This window comes from Palaemon carinicauda, chromosome 44, assembly GCF_036898095.1.
Source record: "Palaemon carinicauda isolate YSFRI2023 chromosome 44, ASM3689809v2, whole genome shotgun sequence".
NCBI classification, from domain to species: domain Eukaryota; kingdom Metazoa; phylum Arthropoda; class Malacostraca; order Decapoda; family Palaemonidae; genus Palaemon; species Palaemon carinicauda.
Window position 1 is genome coordinate 5,624,934 of NC_090768.1, and position 18,795 is coordinate 5,643,728.

General features: G+C 46.5%; 1 protein-coding gene across 3 annotated transcripts in view; it reads left to right on the forward strand.

Moving 5' to 3' along the window:
- Window positions 1-18,795, forward strand: part of lin-52 (DREAM core complex component lin-52) — a 276,531-nt gene that overhangs the window by 203,258 nt on the left and 54,478 nt on the right. The window contains exon 1 of one of the 3 annotated variants that reach the window (XM_068366738.1): window positions 3,041-3,237. The exons of 1 other annotated variant lie outside the window; for it this stretch is intronic. In XM_068366738.1, coding sequence (XP_068222839.1) covers window positions 3,201-3,237 — 37 coding nt within the window. In that variant the 5' untranslated portion in view covers window positions 3,041-3,200. Of the gene's footprint in view, window positions 1-3,040; window positions 3,238-18,795 lie in introns of those variants that run through there. One more of the 3 variants, XM_068366737.1, reaches the window with a different exon arrangement.

An 18,795-nucleotide genomic window follows, 5' to 3' on the forward strand; every position in this document is an offset into this window, starting at 1 on the left:
CATTCCTTAAACGAAATAGAATATGGAATAGCAAAGTGAAATGAAGAATAAGAACAATAATCAAAACAGCTATATCTTATTATTCCCGTTGATGTAGATAAGATTATTGACTGCGTTGATAAAAGTTGGAAATCCAGGTTTCTTATAAAAAACTATAACATAGTTTTATTAAAAAAGACAGCATTCAGACAGAACTGTTATTTGCATTTTAATATCAATAAAGGAACAGGAAACTGGCCTTTCTTAAATTAAAAGTTGAAGCACTATTATGCCGTATGGCTTTTCATGAAATGTTTTGATGGGCATGAAAGATGAATGAAGCCATTATACTAGCTCAAGGGACAAGGGAAAATACGAAGTATTTGTAAGTAATTAGGGAAATTTAAAAAAAAAAAAAAAAAAACTACTGTGATTTATATTGAAAAACAGGATTTATAGAAAATTTAGTGAGAGGAAAGTTTAATAGATGGAAGAGGCGGTAATGGAGTATAGAATTTCTAAAAGAATAATATTTCTATGGCACGAAAGTAAGAACAACTAAAATTCCAATATAAAGGTGAGGCACAACTATAATAATCTGCTATTACTTATTTCACTGATGACGTGTCGTTTAAATAGGCCAAGTGGGTTACCACAGGAGTAGCCTACTGAATCTAAATGGGACTCAAATACCAACAAAGATTTTTAGTTTTGAGAGTCACATGATTACATAAACGGATATACCACCACAGAGATTGATTGATTGATCGATTTTGAATTTTCTGACATCCTGACATTGAAGGTAATTGACGTCGATATTGTTCAATATAAACAAAGAATCAAAGGAAATTAGATTTAAAATCGTGAAAACGAAAATGTCCTTATAAAAGTTAAATAGCTTTCAGAAGACCTGCTTCTGAAATAAATCTAAAACGTAGAATTAATTCTTGATAGGTTCTTGTAATAATACGATACAGTCAATTGTTTTAATACAGGAAAGGCCAAGGTAAGGCCATTTCCACCTTCTAAATGCAAGCAACCCAGAACATTCTAAATTTCGCTATTTTGTAACTTTCCTTTCAATGTCATTCCCTTTGGACACCTGTTTTCAAGGTCTGTTGTATTTTGTGCTTTGCATGCAAACGTCAACTGCATTTTCACCGCTATCTACCTCACTTTCCTCGTCGTCCTTCAATTCGCTCTAGTCTCGGCCAAGATATTCCCACTCATGCAGGACTGGATGAAAAAATCATGTATATACATATACTGTGTATATTATATATATATATATAGATATATATATATATATATATATATATATATATATATATATATATATATATATCACTGAAATATTCACCCAAATTTGTTACAAACATTTCCATGTGGAAGATAGAATGAAGAATACGAGTAAAATACATGTATAGAAATAGTAAACATTATGATAAATAAAATTAAAGCTTTAGGGACAAAGAAAGTGATGAGAGGGAAATGAAATAGTTGCAGCATAAGCCAGCCTTCGTTTTGGAGTGGATTCTGGTTTTTGGAACAACATACACGTTCACATTATATATATATATATATATATATATATATATATATATATATATCTATATATATACACATATATATATACATATATATATATATATATATATATATATATATATATATATATATATATATATATATATATATATATATTGAGAGAGAGAGAGAGAGAGAGAGAGAGAGAGAGAGAGAGAGAGAGAGAGAGAGAGAGAGAGAGAGAGAGAGAGAGAGAGATTATACAAGAAAAGTAATAAGTGTTATGATAGAGTTAAATGATAAAATATATTTTACGATAGTGAGAAACTATTATCGACATGCTTGTTGTTTAATTCTCTCATTTATGAGCGTAGCCTACATGTATTTACAAATTACTTTTCCAGGTTATGTGTAGGTCTACCTGTTATCAACACATTAACATGGTATCACTTTTTACTGATATTCTGGGTACCAGATATACAGTATTTACCGAGCGAGTATTTTTAAAGGCCGTTTACTAAGAATAACGGTTATAGGTCAAATAAGCAGGAAAAGCAGGAGATTGAGTTATTTGGAAGAATAAAAAAACAACACATTTCTATAATACTTCTTTCTAAGTCTTCATCTTGGCACATATAGTAGGCCATTAGAAAATCTTATATACGGACAAAACTTGGATGTTAATTTACTTCACAAAAACTTAGACTTTAAGAACGCGTCTTAAGATGCTAGTTTCGGTTTAGACCCCCGTTGTGACGTTTGTAGTCAAACTGGAATTAACTGTCATATCGGCTATTAATTAGGTAAGAGAAAGCTTCATTCGTTAAATGCGAAATAGGATAATTCAGAGAAGGGATATAAGAATCACACCATGAATCTATGATGTATCCATGCATGTAGATGCCTGATTAAATTGATCTTATGAAATCTATAGTTTCCTCTCGTCGTTAACATTAGTAAAATGAATGATTCTAAGAAATCTACACTTTTGGTTATTAAGAAACAGGACCTACGTTAATAAACCAAATAAGACAACAATATATAAACTTTAGGATTTGAGTTCCTTGATTCATAAAAACAATTCATCGACAATCGTATCTATCTGAAAACGAAAGAATGGAAATTGAATAGTCCTTCTCAGTATGCATTTTCGGGTTATATACCCCACAGATTTACTAACCACTAATATAAAACTTACATTGAAACCAATGTTGATACGGTCAAAACCTTATTTCAAAATATTATCATGAACATATTTGACATGGATCGTGGAAAATACAAAAGTAGGTGTATCCTGAACAGAGATCATTGACCTACCGATGAAAAAGAATATATATATATATATATATATATATATATATATATATATATATATATATATATATATATATATATATATATATATATATAATTTCGTTGTCCTTCATTCTTTGCATGTTCAAATGAGGATAAATAAATTGTATGTTCAAAAGGGGATAAAGGTTGCAGGTTCAAATGGGGATAGAGAAATTGCATGTTCCAATGGGGATAAAGTAATTTTATGTTCAAATGAGGATAAAGAAATTATATGTTCAAATGGGGATAAAGTAATCGCATGTTCAAATGAGAATAAAGAAATTACATGTTCAAATAAGGATAAATAAATTGCATGTTCAAATGAACGCACCCAATCTTCTATTTAGTAAACAAACAAGATGGCTTCGTCCGAAGGAGGGAATTTTCAACAGGAAGGTAAATAACGGAGGAAATTTTGTCCCGTATTGGTTGATTTCTAATTTTATATGTGTTGAGTATGGTGATGTTCTATTTGTCGTAATTTGTATTGTTGTCTAATAATAAAACTAATGCATCCGAACTTTAGCTGGAGTCCTTTAGTCTATATAATTTTGATAGGCTTATCAAGGGGCCTATGCTATGGGGAGCTAGAATCTTACCAAAAGTAAACTAGTAAGGCAACTGAATTTGCTTCATCTCTAAATATGTAAAAAAAATTTTTATATAATTTTACTTATCTATATTGGGTACCCTATATTGCATTGGTTGGCTGTTTACTTTTGTCCATCTTATCTGGACTAACCCAGATACTACAAACACTTGAAATATATGTTTGGGGTGTATTTATGATAGCGGCTACCTGTATGTATGATGATAATGGTTACCTGTATGTATGATGATAGCAGACTAAGAATACGGAAATGTAAGGGGGGGGGGCGTTAACGCCCCCCCCCCCATCCCCGTCCCGTTAGTTAAGTTGGTAAGGACGCGGGTTGTAGGTTAGGTTAAAGGGGAGAGTTTAGTTTAGTTGGTGCCCATTTTTATGCACTTTGAAGGAGGAACTGGTTGCTGATATATAAAGGCTCCATATGTTTTACTAACCTTTTATTTTATATATTTTTCTGCTATGGATTAGATATAAAGGCCTATGGATAATTTGGTTTAGGCCTAGGGTGACATTAGTAACCAAGGATTTTTTTTCATGGGGAAAAAACAATGAGTGTTTAACACCAGCATCGATGACTATTAAGTTTTAACATAAATGGGATAGCTATAAAATATGGCAGACACACAATCCATCTAGTCATCTTAGTGGTAACTGTGGGGTCTTTGGCAGATGTTAGTGTCCCACGGTAATGCCACATCAATGTAGGTGAGGTTATGTAGCTGTAGTTTAGGTTAGGCCGTATCTCTTTGATTTAGTGAACAAGTGAATTAGTAAAATTGGATTAAACTTCACGTTTTCCATGCTTGAGCCAACCTTTGTCCATCGGTACACAAACAGTCCAATAAAAAAAAGCAGCCAAAGATATGCAGCCTACTGGTACTGTTCATCTTATAATTGATGTGTATTTACTTAGTAGCATTAGGTTAGGTTTAGGAAGGCCCTTTAGAAATGAAGATGATTTCTTTAAAAACATTTTGGTCTTATGATGCTCCAATACCATTGCTTTTTCACAAGGTGGTTTTGGTAATCGTATTGGTAAGCAGAAACCTTTCACCATTAAGAACACGTTGCCATTGATTCATCAGTGTCATCACTGGCTTTGCATTGTCTAATGCTTTGATATCTTCGTAATTGTTCAGAATCTTCATTTTTACAGGTCAGCCACACGCATGCCTTGTACATGGTTCTTGATATTTTTTTTTTCACTTCTTCAGTAATCTTTTCCTTCTTACCGTTTTTCTTAACTATCTTAGGTGTCATTGTCACAATGCAGCACAAAATATCTTTATGGTGAACAGTAGCAATCACAACTTGGTAAAGAACACGCGGTCGCAACTGTACAAAAAACATTCAGACGTGCTGTAAAGATAATTCTTTAACGATCGCTGGACGGAGAGAGGAAGACTTAGGCTCTGAGCAAAGGGGGGGGGATGGAATCTACGATAAAGTGGGGTAAATACCCTGTTATAACTGAGTGGCAGGCGTATAGATACTACGTGACTGATTTCTATGCTTGTCTTGTTAGTTGTCTACAAAATGCACATACGGAGGGAAACTTGCTCTCAAACTTATACTATGCTCGTAAACCAATTTTAATTTGAATGCTTGTATTCAAAGTTACTCGTAAACAGAGGTTGTACTGTACATCATGTGAGGCTAACGGGAGTAAAAATCATCTGATGTAGAATACTTTTTATGAGATTGAAAAGGTAAACAGACCTAGAGCTGGACAGACAGAATTCAGGACTAATTGAAGTAGCCCAACCTTTTTAAAGATACTTGCCAGGTCTAGTAGGCTAGAAAATTCAAGTCTACTTCAAATTTTCTTACCCCACAAGTGGCGGGAAATTTAGTGTGATAAACAAAAATTCCTTGGACAACTCATTCCTCATTTTGGGAGGGTGAGCAGGTATTGTCCATGAGGAGGATCCTTACTTGTCACATACTGTATATGTACAAATTGCTTCCTACCTCCTCTGGTAGCCTAATCATGCCCACCAGTAATGTAGCTAATGTACACCTGGTTTTATTATTGCGATGCTAAAATTGTCTTGATTATGAAATCGACTTACTTTATGCTTCTTAGAATACTTTAGTTAAGAAGTGGGGTTAGTGTCCGAGTACAGTATTGCTAAAATACAACTGTCAATATTTGAATTACTGGGCATACTCTATTATTTACAACTAATCTGAGAATCAGCTGTTTCACAAGTTTAAATAACTATGACTAAAGTCTATTTCATCCCCGAGATGTTTTCACTCCTTAGGTTCCCTACAACAGAATGTGTTTAGGATGTGTATTAAGAAGAAAGAGAATAAGATAAACTTGTCCTAAACACAGAAGGAGTAGGGCTTTTATTGTGTAAAGTTGAGTGATGGTAGTTTTATGCTGTATTGGAAGACACTAATAAATACCCTTGTCCTTTACATATATTAGGATAGAATATCATCAAAGATGCAGTACACGGCAGTTAAACTTTTAGAATGAGGTGTGTGCAAGCAGGTGGCCGGTAGTTCCTACACGTGAGCCCCGCCCCCCTGCCTGCTCACTGAGCACTCACTTTGAATTCAGCTGTCAGTGAGAACAGGCATTCTTCCACCGGCGAGAGGGAAGGATTCCAGACTCTGTTTATAATAGTGTCTGGATGAGACGAACCATTTAAAAGGTTCACCCTTGGCATAGCTACCACACTTTTGCCTTCTTTTGACTGGCCACTCGGTGACACTGTGGTACTGTTTCTATGGAGCTTTGCCAACTACCAGTGGAAATTCATGAGTGGACAGAACTCAACTTAGTCTCTCTTGACAGGGAAGAACATCATGGCCGATAAACTGAGCAGGAGAATGCAGACCATTAGGTGGAATGGTCTTTGCATCCTTAGATAGCGAGCAAGATCCTGACTTTGCGGAGTTCGCAAGCTCGCTAAGTCTGAACTTCTAATATACTGCTCGCTGATGCCAGACCCAGAAGCAGCATTCAAGGATGCCTTCCAGCATCCCTGGGATGATCTCAACATCTATGCTTTTCCGCCATTCTGCTTGATAAGGATTGGCTTGAACTGAGTCCGGTCTACAGTCAGCCCTCCATATTCGTAGGGATTAGGTAACAGAGACAGGTGTGAAGATCGAGAATCAGTGAATACAGTATACTGTAGTAGGGTGAGGCAATTTTGGACATCTTTTTAGTAACCTCTGTGCAAAATCTATATTAATAATTTATGACCAAATGCAAAACATGTTTTCAAGAGAGGGAGGTCTCATCTATAAAAATGGCTTGTTTCATAATCATCAAAGAATTAGAAATTCTTGTATTTCAGCAATAAAAAAATATCTTACAAGCGAGGCAATTTTGGACAGTGAGGCAATTTTGGACACATCAGTACTGTATCTCCTTTAAGCACCAACGCTCAGTTGGGCAAACTATGACAATTTGTGGTCCCTATCAATATAAATATGCTAGAAAAAAAATTATAGACTTACATGAATTTTTGTGTCCGTAATCCAAGATTGTCCAATTTTGCCTCACCAAGAAAAAAAGTGAGAAGTTTGTCTGACCATGGCTTTGAAAACTGTCCAGTTTTGCCTTACTATATGAATATGTAAATCAAACTTTGTATTCGAGCACACAAATATACTTTTATGTATAAATCTGCATTTGTTCCGTAACTGAAATACAAACCACGCTATTTACATGGGGTAATTACTTCAGCGTAGCTGAATGACGAGCCACAAGAGTTTTAACAAGGGTTTACTACCCCGCCGCTAGTTAGCGGGGGGTAGGGAGGGGTAGCTAGCTACCCCCCCCCCCCCTCACACACCAGTGAATGCTTCACTTTACTTTTGGCTCGGGCAGAGAACAGACCTGTCTGCTCTCTCCCTCGCTTTGACTGCCATATTTAATCTGTTTTTGCTTTTTCTTTTCCAGTGTGCTTGAAGTTGGCCTCTACTGACTATGCGTACATGCCCTGGACTTCCCGGCCACCCTTGTGGGACCTTTATGTCGGCGGTCGACACCGATCCCCACACCTTATGTCCTCACTGTAGGGGCCAGCGTGTGATAGTGGTAATGTTTGTATTGAATGTAGGGAGTGGTCTACCTCCCAGTGGGAGAGGTTTGCCCGGCGCCGGAAGAAAAAGTCTAAAAGGGATCTTTCTCCTTCAGAGGCTTCTTTGAAGAGAGAAAATTCCAGGACTTCTTCCGTAGCCCTTTCCTCCTCCGTAGCTCCCCCTCGAGCGGTCTCTTCCGAGAGGTCGGCGAGTGGTAGCGTAGACCGTACTGCTGTTGACCATCCCGGGGTGCGGGAGAGGTAGTCGCCTCCCATAGCGAGGCAGCTGCCCCTCCTCCCCCGGAGGAGGATTTGAATATGTCTAATCATGATTTGTTGCAGCTTTGAGCTTCCTTGGGGCTGCAGGGTTCGCCCTCCAAGGAAGCCCTGTTTGACATGATCAAACTTGGTGCAGCTGTCAAACAATCGCCAACTACAGCAGGGATAGATCCTCTGTCTATGGTTGACGTTGTTGTGACGGAGACATCTCGTGGGTCTAGTCAAACCCCCGTTCCTGTTGCTGAGGTAGCTGAAGGCTTAGATTCCCCCTCCGAACACCTTTCGAGGGAGGATCTAAGTCCCACGGTCTCTCCTACCGGTGATTCTCCCCCATGGGGGAGTTCACTTACAGAAACTCCTCTGCGGAGGCCCTATGATGGTAAGCCTGCTGATCCCACGGCCCCTCGTGGGTGTATAAGGCGGAAGGCTCGTCCTCCCCTTCGCCGTAGAGGCCTTCCTTCCCCTCATAAGGGAGTTAGGAGGCGCCTCTTCGGCTCGTCGTCACCACAGTCCTCTGCGGAGGAGACGACTCGCCGTTCGCCGATCCTGCCAGCTACCACCTTACCTCTCCGGGGATCGTTCGCGATCCCCTTCGGATGATGGTCGTCCTTCGGGACCCTGTGACCAGTCTCCCTCCAGACCTGCTGATCTGCCGTCACCTTTCGACGTTGCAGATGCGCGTTACGCGCCACCTGATTCTGCCACTGCGCAGGCACCGGGCCCTTCGGGGCTGAAGGGCCTAGATTGCAAATCTGCGCCTCTTGCCCTCAAGCGCCAGGTTCTTCCTGCGCGCCCTCCTGCTGCTGCCGCTGTTCCTGTCTTAGCGCCACAGCGCTCACCTGCGCGCGTGCACGCCCCTGTTCCTGTTACGCGCCAGGGTTCCCCTGCGCGCCCACATCCTTCTCGCCCCGGCGCCCGCCAGTAGTTCCTGTTCTAGCGCGCCAGCGCCCACCTGCGCCCCAGCGTTCCCCGGTTCCTGCCTCGTCGCGCGCAGTTCAAGAGGTTCCTACGTTAGCACACAGGCGCTCACAGGTTCCTCTGGACTCGCAGCGCCCGTCTGGAGTTACGCGCGAAGCGCACCCACGCACAGTTCCAGTTACAGCGCTCACGCACTCGCCAATGCGCCAGCGCGTTTCTACATTGCAGTACGCTACCCAGGAGGCGCCTAAGCTAGCGCACGAGTGCTCACAGGCACCTAAGCTAGCGCACGGGCGCTCACAGGCACCCCAGGGCTCTCCTTCTAGACCGCGCGTTCCTGCACGCGTTCCAGCCGCGCGCGACGCTCCGGTTGTGCGTCCAGTTCCAGTTCTCAAGGAGCCCCATGCAACCCTCCAGCGCACACCTGTGCGCCCTAATCCAATCGCGCGTCCTGCTCACCCACCGCAGCAGCGCACACCAGTGCGTCCACATCCTGATGCGCGCCCACAGGCTAGTATGCCTGTTCTTTCGGACCAGCGCCTACCTACGCTCCAACGCGCCAACCATCCCTCGCGCTATCTTGAACCTGCGCTCTCACGCCCTCGCCCGGTTCTTCCGGATACGCGCCCATGCGCCACTGCCCTCTCGCGCCCGCCAGTGCCGCATCAGGATGCTGCGCGTCCTCGTATCCGGCCTCTTCCCGTTCCGGCTCCTGCGTGCCACACGCCCTCGCCTTCTCCTACGCGCCACACGCCCTCGCCATCTTCTACGCGCGCCCGCGCCAGCTCCTCCAGCTCCTGCGCGCCCACGCTCCCGCACCATCTCTTGCGCACCATCGCGCCCACGCTCCCGCACCATCTCTTGCGCACCATACGCGCCCACCACGCACCTCGCGCCCGCTCCACCAACCTCTCTCGCCCGCTCCACCAACCTCTCTCGCCCACGCTCATGCGCACGAGATTCCTTTCGCGCGCGACCCTGATCAGGGCCCATCACGCGACCTCCAGCGCGAGCGTCGCCAGGCGGATAAGTCTTCGTCTCGTTCCCCTCTCCGCAAGCGCAGAACAGCGCGCTCGCCGGAGGAGGGGCGATTCCCGGAGAGGTCTAAGGACTCTTTCGTTTCAGCTTCTCAGGCGAACCCGCATTTGTTGACTCCTCCTAGGGATCGAACAATCCCCTTCCCTCCAGAGGGAGTATCTGACAGCGCGACTGTCAGCCAGCAGCCCTGGTTCGGGACCCTGGTCAGAGCTCTTGTGCAGGCGATGAAGCCCCGCCCTCTCTGACTTGGGTCACAAATCATTGGTAGCTTCCTCCCCCCTGAAGAGGAAGAGAGGAGTCTCTCCCGTGGAAACACCTCCAAGGCCTATTTTGTCTCCTCGCAGATCCTTGCGCAAGGCTCCTTCCCCCCCCCAGACTTTCTCTCCCTCCCCTGCGGATGAGGATTACCCATCCTCAGGAGAGTCGGACGAGCCGGACCGTTCCCCCATCGCACCAATGGGGGAAACTCCACCTCTCCCTGAGAAGTCTTCTCGTCCAGGGGTGGAAAAGAGCCTGCACCCATCGTTACTCGAGTCCTGTATCCCGCCCAGGAGGTAACCGAAGGACTCTAAGACGATCCCTAAATCGTCAACAAGGATCAGGCAGGAGCCATCTAGACCTTCCGAGGATGTCCACGTGTCCTCCCAGGAAGAGCCACTAGGGACGGGAGACTTTGCTGCCAGTCCTTCAGGAGGAGAGCACCAAGAGTCAGAACACACGTTCTGGCAAGTCCTTACCCTCATGAGGAACCTCAACGGGATCCCAGACCCTGAGATTCCTCCTCGTGAAGGTAAGGACACGGTCTTGGACCGCGTCTACGGCACCCAGAAACCCTATAGGGCCAGTGCAGCTTTGCCCTGGTCTCAGGGGATGAAGAGTGCCAGGGACAAGGTCGAGGGCCAGTTCTCTGAGCTTGCCTCCTCCAGCAGATCCAGCACCGGTAACAAGACCTCCCTCCTCCTCGAGTCCATCAGAGGAGGTACTTTGAGATCCTTGAGGAGTCTTGTTTGGGTCTTCCGATTCACCACTTCGTGGAAGAACTCACCGGGGGAGTCCCTCTAGAGAGAGACTCCAACCGGCATGTGTCCTACTCAGCTACTGAGATCCTAAGCCAGGAGAAGGTCGCTAAGTGTGCCATGCAGGCAACTTTGTGGCTGGACATCTGGCTGGGGTCTCTGGGCATCCTGGTGCAGTCTGAGGAGCTCTCCAAAGAAAGCACCAGGAAGGCACTGGAGGCTTTCTTGCTCTCAGGCACGCGGACCATCGAGTTTCTGGCCCACCAAGTCTCGAGCTTTCTTGTGAGAAAGGCGTCTGGAGGCTGGAGACCAGTCATCGACCTCTCAACCCTGAACGGGTTTGTCAAACAGACTCCATTCAGTATGGAGACGGCAGACACGGTCAGACTCGCAGTGAGACCACAAGACTTCATGTGTACACTGGACCTGAAGGACGCGTACTTCCAGATCCCAGTCCATCCGTCTTCAAGGAAGTACCTAAGATTTTGCCTAGACAACAAGATCTACCAGTTCAAGGTGCTGTGTTTCGGTCTCTCCACAGCCCCTCAGGTGTTCACCAGAGTGTTCACCCTGATCTCTTCGTGGGCTCACAGGATTGGCATCCGTCTCCTTCGTTATCTGGACGACTGGCTGATCCTGGGGGACTCGGAGGCAACCCTTCTTCGCCACCGAGACAAACTCCTCGAAGTTTGCCAGGATCTAGGGATCATGGTAAATCTCGAGAAGTCCTCTCTGCAGCCCTCTCAGAAACTGGTATATCTAGGCATGATCATAGACACCAATCTCCACAAAGCCTTCCCATCAGACGACAGGATAGCAAGGCTGAGGAAGGTCGCTAGGCCTTTCCTAAATTGAGAAGAACTCCCAGCCCAATCGTGGCTGCGTCTCCTAGGCCACCTCTCCTCCCTGGCCCATCTCGTTCCCAACGGTCGCCTCAGAATGAGATCCCTCCAGTGGCGACTCAAGTCCCGGTGGAATCAAGGTCACGATTCCCCGGACACGTTGGTCCCTGTGGGTCCTGCGGAACGGACGGACCTCCAGTGGTGGGTGGCGGACGAGACCTACGAAAGGGAGTGGATCTTCTCGTCCTTCCCCCGGATTTGATGTTGTTCTCGGACTCATCAAAGAAAGGGTGGGGGGCCCACGTTCTGAACCACAGGACCTCAGGCCTGTGGTCAGAATCAGAAAGTACCTTCACATAAACCTGCTAGAAATGAAGGCCGTGTTCCTGGCACTTCATAAGTTCCACCAAGTCCTGGCGGGCCACTCTGTGGTGGTGATGAGCGACAACACCATGATGGTGGCTTATATTAACAAGCAGTGAGGTACCTTTTCAGAACAGCTATCCCATCTTGCAGTAGAGATTCTGAGATAGTCTGAAGTCCACTCGATCTCGCTAGCGGCTCGCTTCATTCCAGGCAAAAGGAACGTGCTCGCCGACAGTCTGAGCAGAGCGACGCAGATAGTGAGTACCGAGTGGTCTTTGGATCCTCAAGTAGCCAACAAAGTCCTGACTTTGTGGTGTTCCCCGACCGTGGATCTGTTCGCTACAGCGCTGAATTTCAAACTCCCGCTGTACTGCTCCCCGGTCCCGGACCCCAAGGCTCTCTGGCAGGATGCCTTCCAACAACGGTGGGACAACGTCGATGTGTACGCCTTTCCCCTGTTCTGTCTGATGAGGAGGGTGCTCAACAAGACCAGAATATCGGTCAATCTTTCAATGACCCTGATAGCTCTGCTGTGGCATCATGCAGAATGGTTCCCGGACCTTCTGCAACTCCTCACGGAGGTTCCGAGAGAACTCCCCCCACGTCACGAGCTACTCAAACAACCACACGCCAACATCTTCCACAAAGCCGTAGCTTCGCTTCGACTTCACGCCTGGAGACTATCCAGCATCTCCTCACGGAGAGAGGATTTTCGCAACAAGTTGCAAACAGGATGTCTGGTCACCTGCGCAAGTCATCCGCAGGGGTCTACCAGGCGAAGTGGCGAGTCTTCTGCGGTTGGTGTTGTGGAAGGGGTATCTCTCCCCTCGATGCCACTATTCCAGCAATAGCGGAGTTCCTCGTGTATTTGCGGAAGGAAATGCGCCTTTCAGTCTCGGCAGTGAAAGGCTATCGCTCAGCCTTAAGTCTTGCCTTCAGGCTTAAAGGAATGGACATATCTTCCTCGCTGAAACTTTCCCTTCTCATACGTAGTTATGAACTTACCTGCCCTCAGTCGGAAGTGAGACCTCCTCCATGGAACGTGGTTCGAGTTCTCAGGTCTCTGAAGAGACCTCCCTATGAACCATTACTCCAGGCTTCAGATCGCCACCTTACCTGGAAGACGGTTTTCCTGCTAGCTTTGGCCTCGGCCAAGCGAGTCAGTGAGCTACATGGTCTCTCGTACGACATCGCCTATTCAAGGGGATGGGGGGAGGTAAAGTTCAGCTTTGTCCCTGAGGTTGTTGCCAAGACTCAGAATCCGGGAGTGCCGGACCTTAGGTTCGACTTTCCAGGTTTTGAGTCTCCGTTCTGTAACAGATGACCCAGACCATCTACTGTGTCCAGTGAGGAGTCTGAGGTTTTATCATAAAAGAACAGCTGCAGTACGTCCCCAGGTGCGAGCCCTCTTCGTGAGCACCGGGAAGACGAAGAGGAGGGTCACCAGGAATACCATCTCGGCCTGGATTCGCAAGGTGATACAGTATATCTGGCCTTGAATCCTGACCCTTCTCTGTCACGTCGCCCTAGAGCGCATGATGTCAGGGGCATAGCTACGTCCCTGGCCTTCAAGAAAAATTATTCAGTGAAGCAGGTCCTTCAAGCTGGGGTGTGGAAGCGTCAGACCACCTTCACGGCTCACTACCTGTAAGACGTGACACACAGGAGGCTCGATACGTTCTCTATCAGCCCTGTGGTGGCTGCACAACAGCTGGTCTAACCTCAGGCTCCTTAATGGACAAGTAGCAGAAGGTTGAGGGCATTGTTACCTGGTTTTAGTCTGCGTGAATGAAAAGATCTGTCTGGCCCTTATTCTTTTCTTCATCCTCTCCTCCCTTGGAGAAAGGAGCATCCTGGGTTCTCTGCACAGCTGACCTCGAACCTCTGCAGGTAAGCCATGCTCCCTTGTGTTCCTAGTATTAAGTGTAATACTGTCATGTCCCCATTCCCTGACGAGGTGGTATTGGGAGAGTCCTAGCCTAGATTTCCATCTGAAGAACTCCAGGTCAACTTCCTTGGACGAGTCACTTCTCACCTTCACACACAGCTTATGTAGGCCGCAGCAGTTTCACAGCATGCCAGCGAGGAGCAGGTACCCCTTATTTCTTGAGTACTTACACACTCGAATTTGGAGTCCCCGGGCAAGCCAAAGCCAGTATGGCAGGGACTTACCTCCCTTCCTAAGGGTTGAGTCACCCCATGTAAATAGCGTGGTTTGTATTTCAGTTACGGAACAAATGACAAATTCGTAGATAATTTGTATTTTTCCTAGCTATACAAACCTTAGCTATTTACACATATTTGGCCGCCAGCCCTGTCCCCCGGGATAAGTCCTACCTCTAAGCAAAGTGAAGCATTCACTGGTGTGTGTGAGGGGGGGGGGTTAGCTAGCTACCCATTCCTACCCCCCGCTAACTAGCGGCGGGGTAGTAAACCCTCGTTAAAACTCTTATGGCTCGTCATTCAGCTACGCCGAAGTAATTACCCCATGTAAATAGCTAAGGTTTGTATAGTTAGGAAAAATACAAATTATCTACGAATTTGTCATATATGTAATCATAAAAATTCAAAATAAGACATAAGGGGTGTAGTAAAGGGGGTGTCGGCCCAAGGTGACACCCTAAAAGTGAGTGACACCCTGAGAGTTACATTTAAAAAAAAGTTTCTTTTTAACTCGATGGTTATGGTATGATTTTCAAAAAGTTTTTTAATACTGGGGACACTCTTAAAGCTGTTGACACTCAGGGGGTGAAACCTTCAAAAAGATTAACCAAACCATGGTAACATCCTCGAGAGGGTCGTCACCCCAAATGGTAGAAATATTTAAAAAAAAAAAACTAATATATACATTGTTCCTATAATAATTCACATATCCAAATGAAAATTTCAGGAATTGAAATAACATATAATCCTGCTATTTTAAATACAAGACTTATCTGGTGGTTATATATATAGCTTACGTCCCTGACGTCACGGCAGAAAAACTCAAAACTCCCGCCAATCGCCGATTGGATAGTCAGGTGTGCTACCCATGCGCCCCTGGCGAGGTACCCAGAAATCATTCCATCGGTATTCATATCTTCCCTGCCGGCGCTAGCGGTAGCATTGGTTGGATATTCTCCTCGCTTTTTGACTGATTATTGCTGTCCCTTTGGTGAAGTCCAATAATTCTGGTTTTTTGACTCGCTTGATTGGTTTTTCATTTGGATACTCTAGTTATATGTTTTGGATATTGATTTTTTGACCCTCTCTTTCAAAGTTCAAACTGGCTACTGTCAGTGGTTTTAGGGTGTGTGCTAGTGGGTGTAAGACCCGTTTATCAAAGGCCTCCATTGATCCTCATTCATTATGTACTAAATGTAGGGGTAAAGTTTGCAAGCTTGATGATAGGTGTGACAAATACCTTATTTTGTCTGATCAGGAGTGGCTTAATTTTGATCGTTATATATGTAAGTTAGCTAAAGATAGGGTAAGACGTAGTTCTTCTCTTTCTTCTAAAGATTCCTCTTCCTATGTCACTGTTCCTATTCCTTTTCCTGTAGTGGTAGTTCCAGATCCCGCTACGAGTACCATTAATGAACCAAAACTTAAAGATATGATGTTGGCTATCCAGGTGTTGGGTACGAAGGTAGAGTCTATCGCTGCGGATAGAACGCAGTTAATGGCTGATGTGAAACAGCTAAAAAAGGAAAGTGTTAAAGGTACAGTGAGTGTTATTAGTGCTGTGGAGGGTACGCCTGCTCGGGCTTGTCGTTCTCCTAGTCCTGGACCTCTTCCAAGCTCCCCAACCCCTGGTAGAAGGAATGTCGAAAGATGAAAGGAAACGAGAGGCATTACTTCCTGAGCAGACATTCCCTCGAGCGTTCCTGTTGATTTTTATCAGGACGTTCGCCCTTACCGTAGTAAAGGTGAATTGTTCCATAACTGGAATACAAACCACGCTATTTAATAGGGGTATTACTTTAGGCGTAGCTGAAATGACGAGCCATTAAAATTTAACGAGGGTTTACTACCCACACCGCTAGTTAGCGGGGGTAGGGGAGGGTAGCTTGCTAACCCCCCCCACACACACCTGTGCTTGAACTCACTTTGCTCTCGGCTCGGATGGTAGTCGGACGTGTCCGCTGTCATCCTCGCTGCTCATTGGCAGCCATTGATGCTTTTTTGCTTTCTCTTTGACAGTTTTGTGTGTGAAGTTGGCCTCTGCTATTATGCGCACCTGCCCTGGATTACCCGACCGCCCCTGTGAAACATTCATGTCGGCGGTCGAGACTGACCCTCATGCCCTTTGTCCTTCTTGTAGAGGTCAACGGTGCGATAGAGATAACAAGTGTAGTGAGTGTAGGGAGTGGTCTACCTCCCAGTGGGAGAGGTTTTCGCGGCGACGGAAGAAGTCCAAACGGGATATTTCTCCTTCGAAGGTTTCTTTGAAAGGAGAAAAACCCAAGGCCTCGTCTTCCGTTGCTCAAACCTCCTCCGAAGCTCCCACTCGGTCGGTCTCTTTCGAGAGACCGTCGAGTGGTAGCATAGACCGTTGTACTGTTTTCCAAACTCGGGCTTCGAGAGATGGCGTTGCTTACCCTAGCGAAGCAACTCCACCTCTCCCCCTTGGGGAGGATTTGTCACTAATACCTTTACTGTATTGCAGCTTTGGTCTTCCTTGGGGCTCGAGGGTTCGCCCTCCAAGGAAACCTTACTTGACTACATCCGATTGGGTGCCGCTGTCAAGCAATCTCCGCCTCCGGCAGTGGTTGATCCTCTGTCGATTGTCGACGTTGTGGTGTCAGAGGTATCCAATGCTGTATCACCCAGCACCTCTGCCTCTTCAAACCCTACAGTAGCTGACGGCTTAGTTTTTCCCGTTCCTGTTCAACCAACGAGGGAGAAACTAAGTCCAACAGTCTCTCCTGCTGGCGTTTCTTCCCCTCGGGGGAGTTCACTTACAAAGACTCCTCTTCGGAGGACTGCAGAAGGTCAGCTTGCTGATCCAATGGCCCCCAGAGGGCGTATTCGTCGCAAGGCTCGCCTTCCTCTTCGTCAGAGAAGCCTTCCTTCACCTGCGGTGAGGAGGCGCCTCTTTGATTCTACATCTTCGTTGCAGTCCCCCGCAGAGGAGCCTCGTCATCGATCACCGACTGTTCCTGCTTTGGTCCTGGACCTTTCTGTGGATCGTTCGCGATCCCCTTCTGTGGAAGGTCGTCCTTCCAAAGGACACGTAGACCTTCCACCTGTCAGACCTGCCGACCTGCCGTCGCCTTTCCTGGATGCTGATGCGCGCCATGCGCCAACGAAACCTGACCTCCACGCTCGTCAGGCCTCGTCATCTAATCCTAATACAGGGCATCAATGGCGTATACGCCAATGCGCGCATACTTCCCATACACGTCCACGGTCTCCTGTGCGCCAGGCTTTGCCTGAGCAAACAGATACTCGCCCACGCCCAGCTGCGCGTCAGCGCTCCTCTGTGCACCCTTAATCTCCTGCGCGCTAGCGCTCTCCTGTACGCCAACGATCTCCTGTGCGCCAGCGCTCTCCTGTACGCTAACGATCTCCTGCGCGCCAGCGCTCGCCCTTGCCCAGCAGTCATCTCTCCTGTGCGCCCACGATCTTCTGATCTGGGCGCTGTTGGAAAATCTAAGTTGACTTCCCCCACGCGCCGGCGCTCGCCAACGTGTCAGCACTCGCCTGCGCCAGCTTTCTCCAGCGCTCGCCATCTCACCGACAGGCACATTCACCTGCACGCATCCTCATGGCGGAAGGGAAAGATCCAGAGGGGTCCAGGATCCCCAAACCTTTCCAGGCGAACCCATCTATGAGAACTCCTCCCAGGGATCCTTCTATCCCTGTCCCTTCAAAATGAGTATGATGACAGCGCGTCTGTCAGCCAACAGGTTTGGTTCGGTGCACTAATCAGAGCAGTGACACAGGCGTTCAAGCCTGTTTTCTCTGAATTAGGTCACAGATCCTTGGCTGTCTCTACCCCTTTGAAGAGAAAAAGAGGAGTTCCAGGCGTGGTAACTTCTCCAAGGGTTAAGTTGACTCCACACAAGCCTTCGAGGCAGGTCCCTTCTTTCCCCCAGACTATCTCTCCTTCCCTGTTGGACAAGGACTTCCCGTCCTCAGGGGAATCACGTGAGGTGAGACTTTCTCCCATCGCACCAATGAGGGAAGCCTCTCCTCGCGCTGAGATGTCTTCTCAAGTGGGGGCTGGAAGGAACTTACCATCTTCAATGTTAGGGTCCTACATCCTTCCCAGGAAGGAATCCAAGGACTCCAAGACATTACCAAAGTCCTCTACAAGAACCAGGATGGAGCCAACTAGCCACTCGGAGAACGTCCGCGATACTACCCAAGAAGAGCCTTTGGGGACAGGAGACTTCGCTGCAAGTCCAACGTCAGGAGGAGAACAGCAAGAGTCAGAACATGCGTTTTGGCAAGTGCTGACTCTAATGAGGGCTCTCAATGGGTTTTCCGACCCAGAGATCCCTCCTCGAGAGGGCAAGGACACGGTCTTGGACCATGTATTCGGTACTCAGAAACCCTTCAAGGCCAGTGCAGCTCTGCCCTGGTCTCAGGGGGTTAAGAGTACCAGAGACAAGATCGCTGTACAGTACAGCTCTCCGAGATGTCCTCCTCCAACCGTTCCAGTGCCACCAACAAACTCCTTCCACCTCCTCGCGTACAGCAGAGGAGGTACTTTGAGATCTTGGAGAAGCCTTGTTTAGCTCTTCCTCTCCACCACTCGTTGGAAGAGCTTACCAGGGGAGTCCCTCTTGAGAGAGACTCCAACCGGCAGGTCTCGTTTTCGGCAACTGAGATCCTTAACCAGGAGAAGGTTGTGA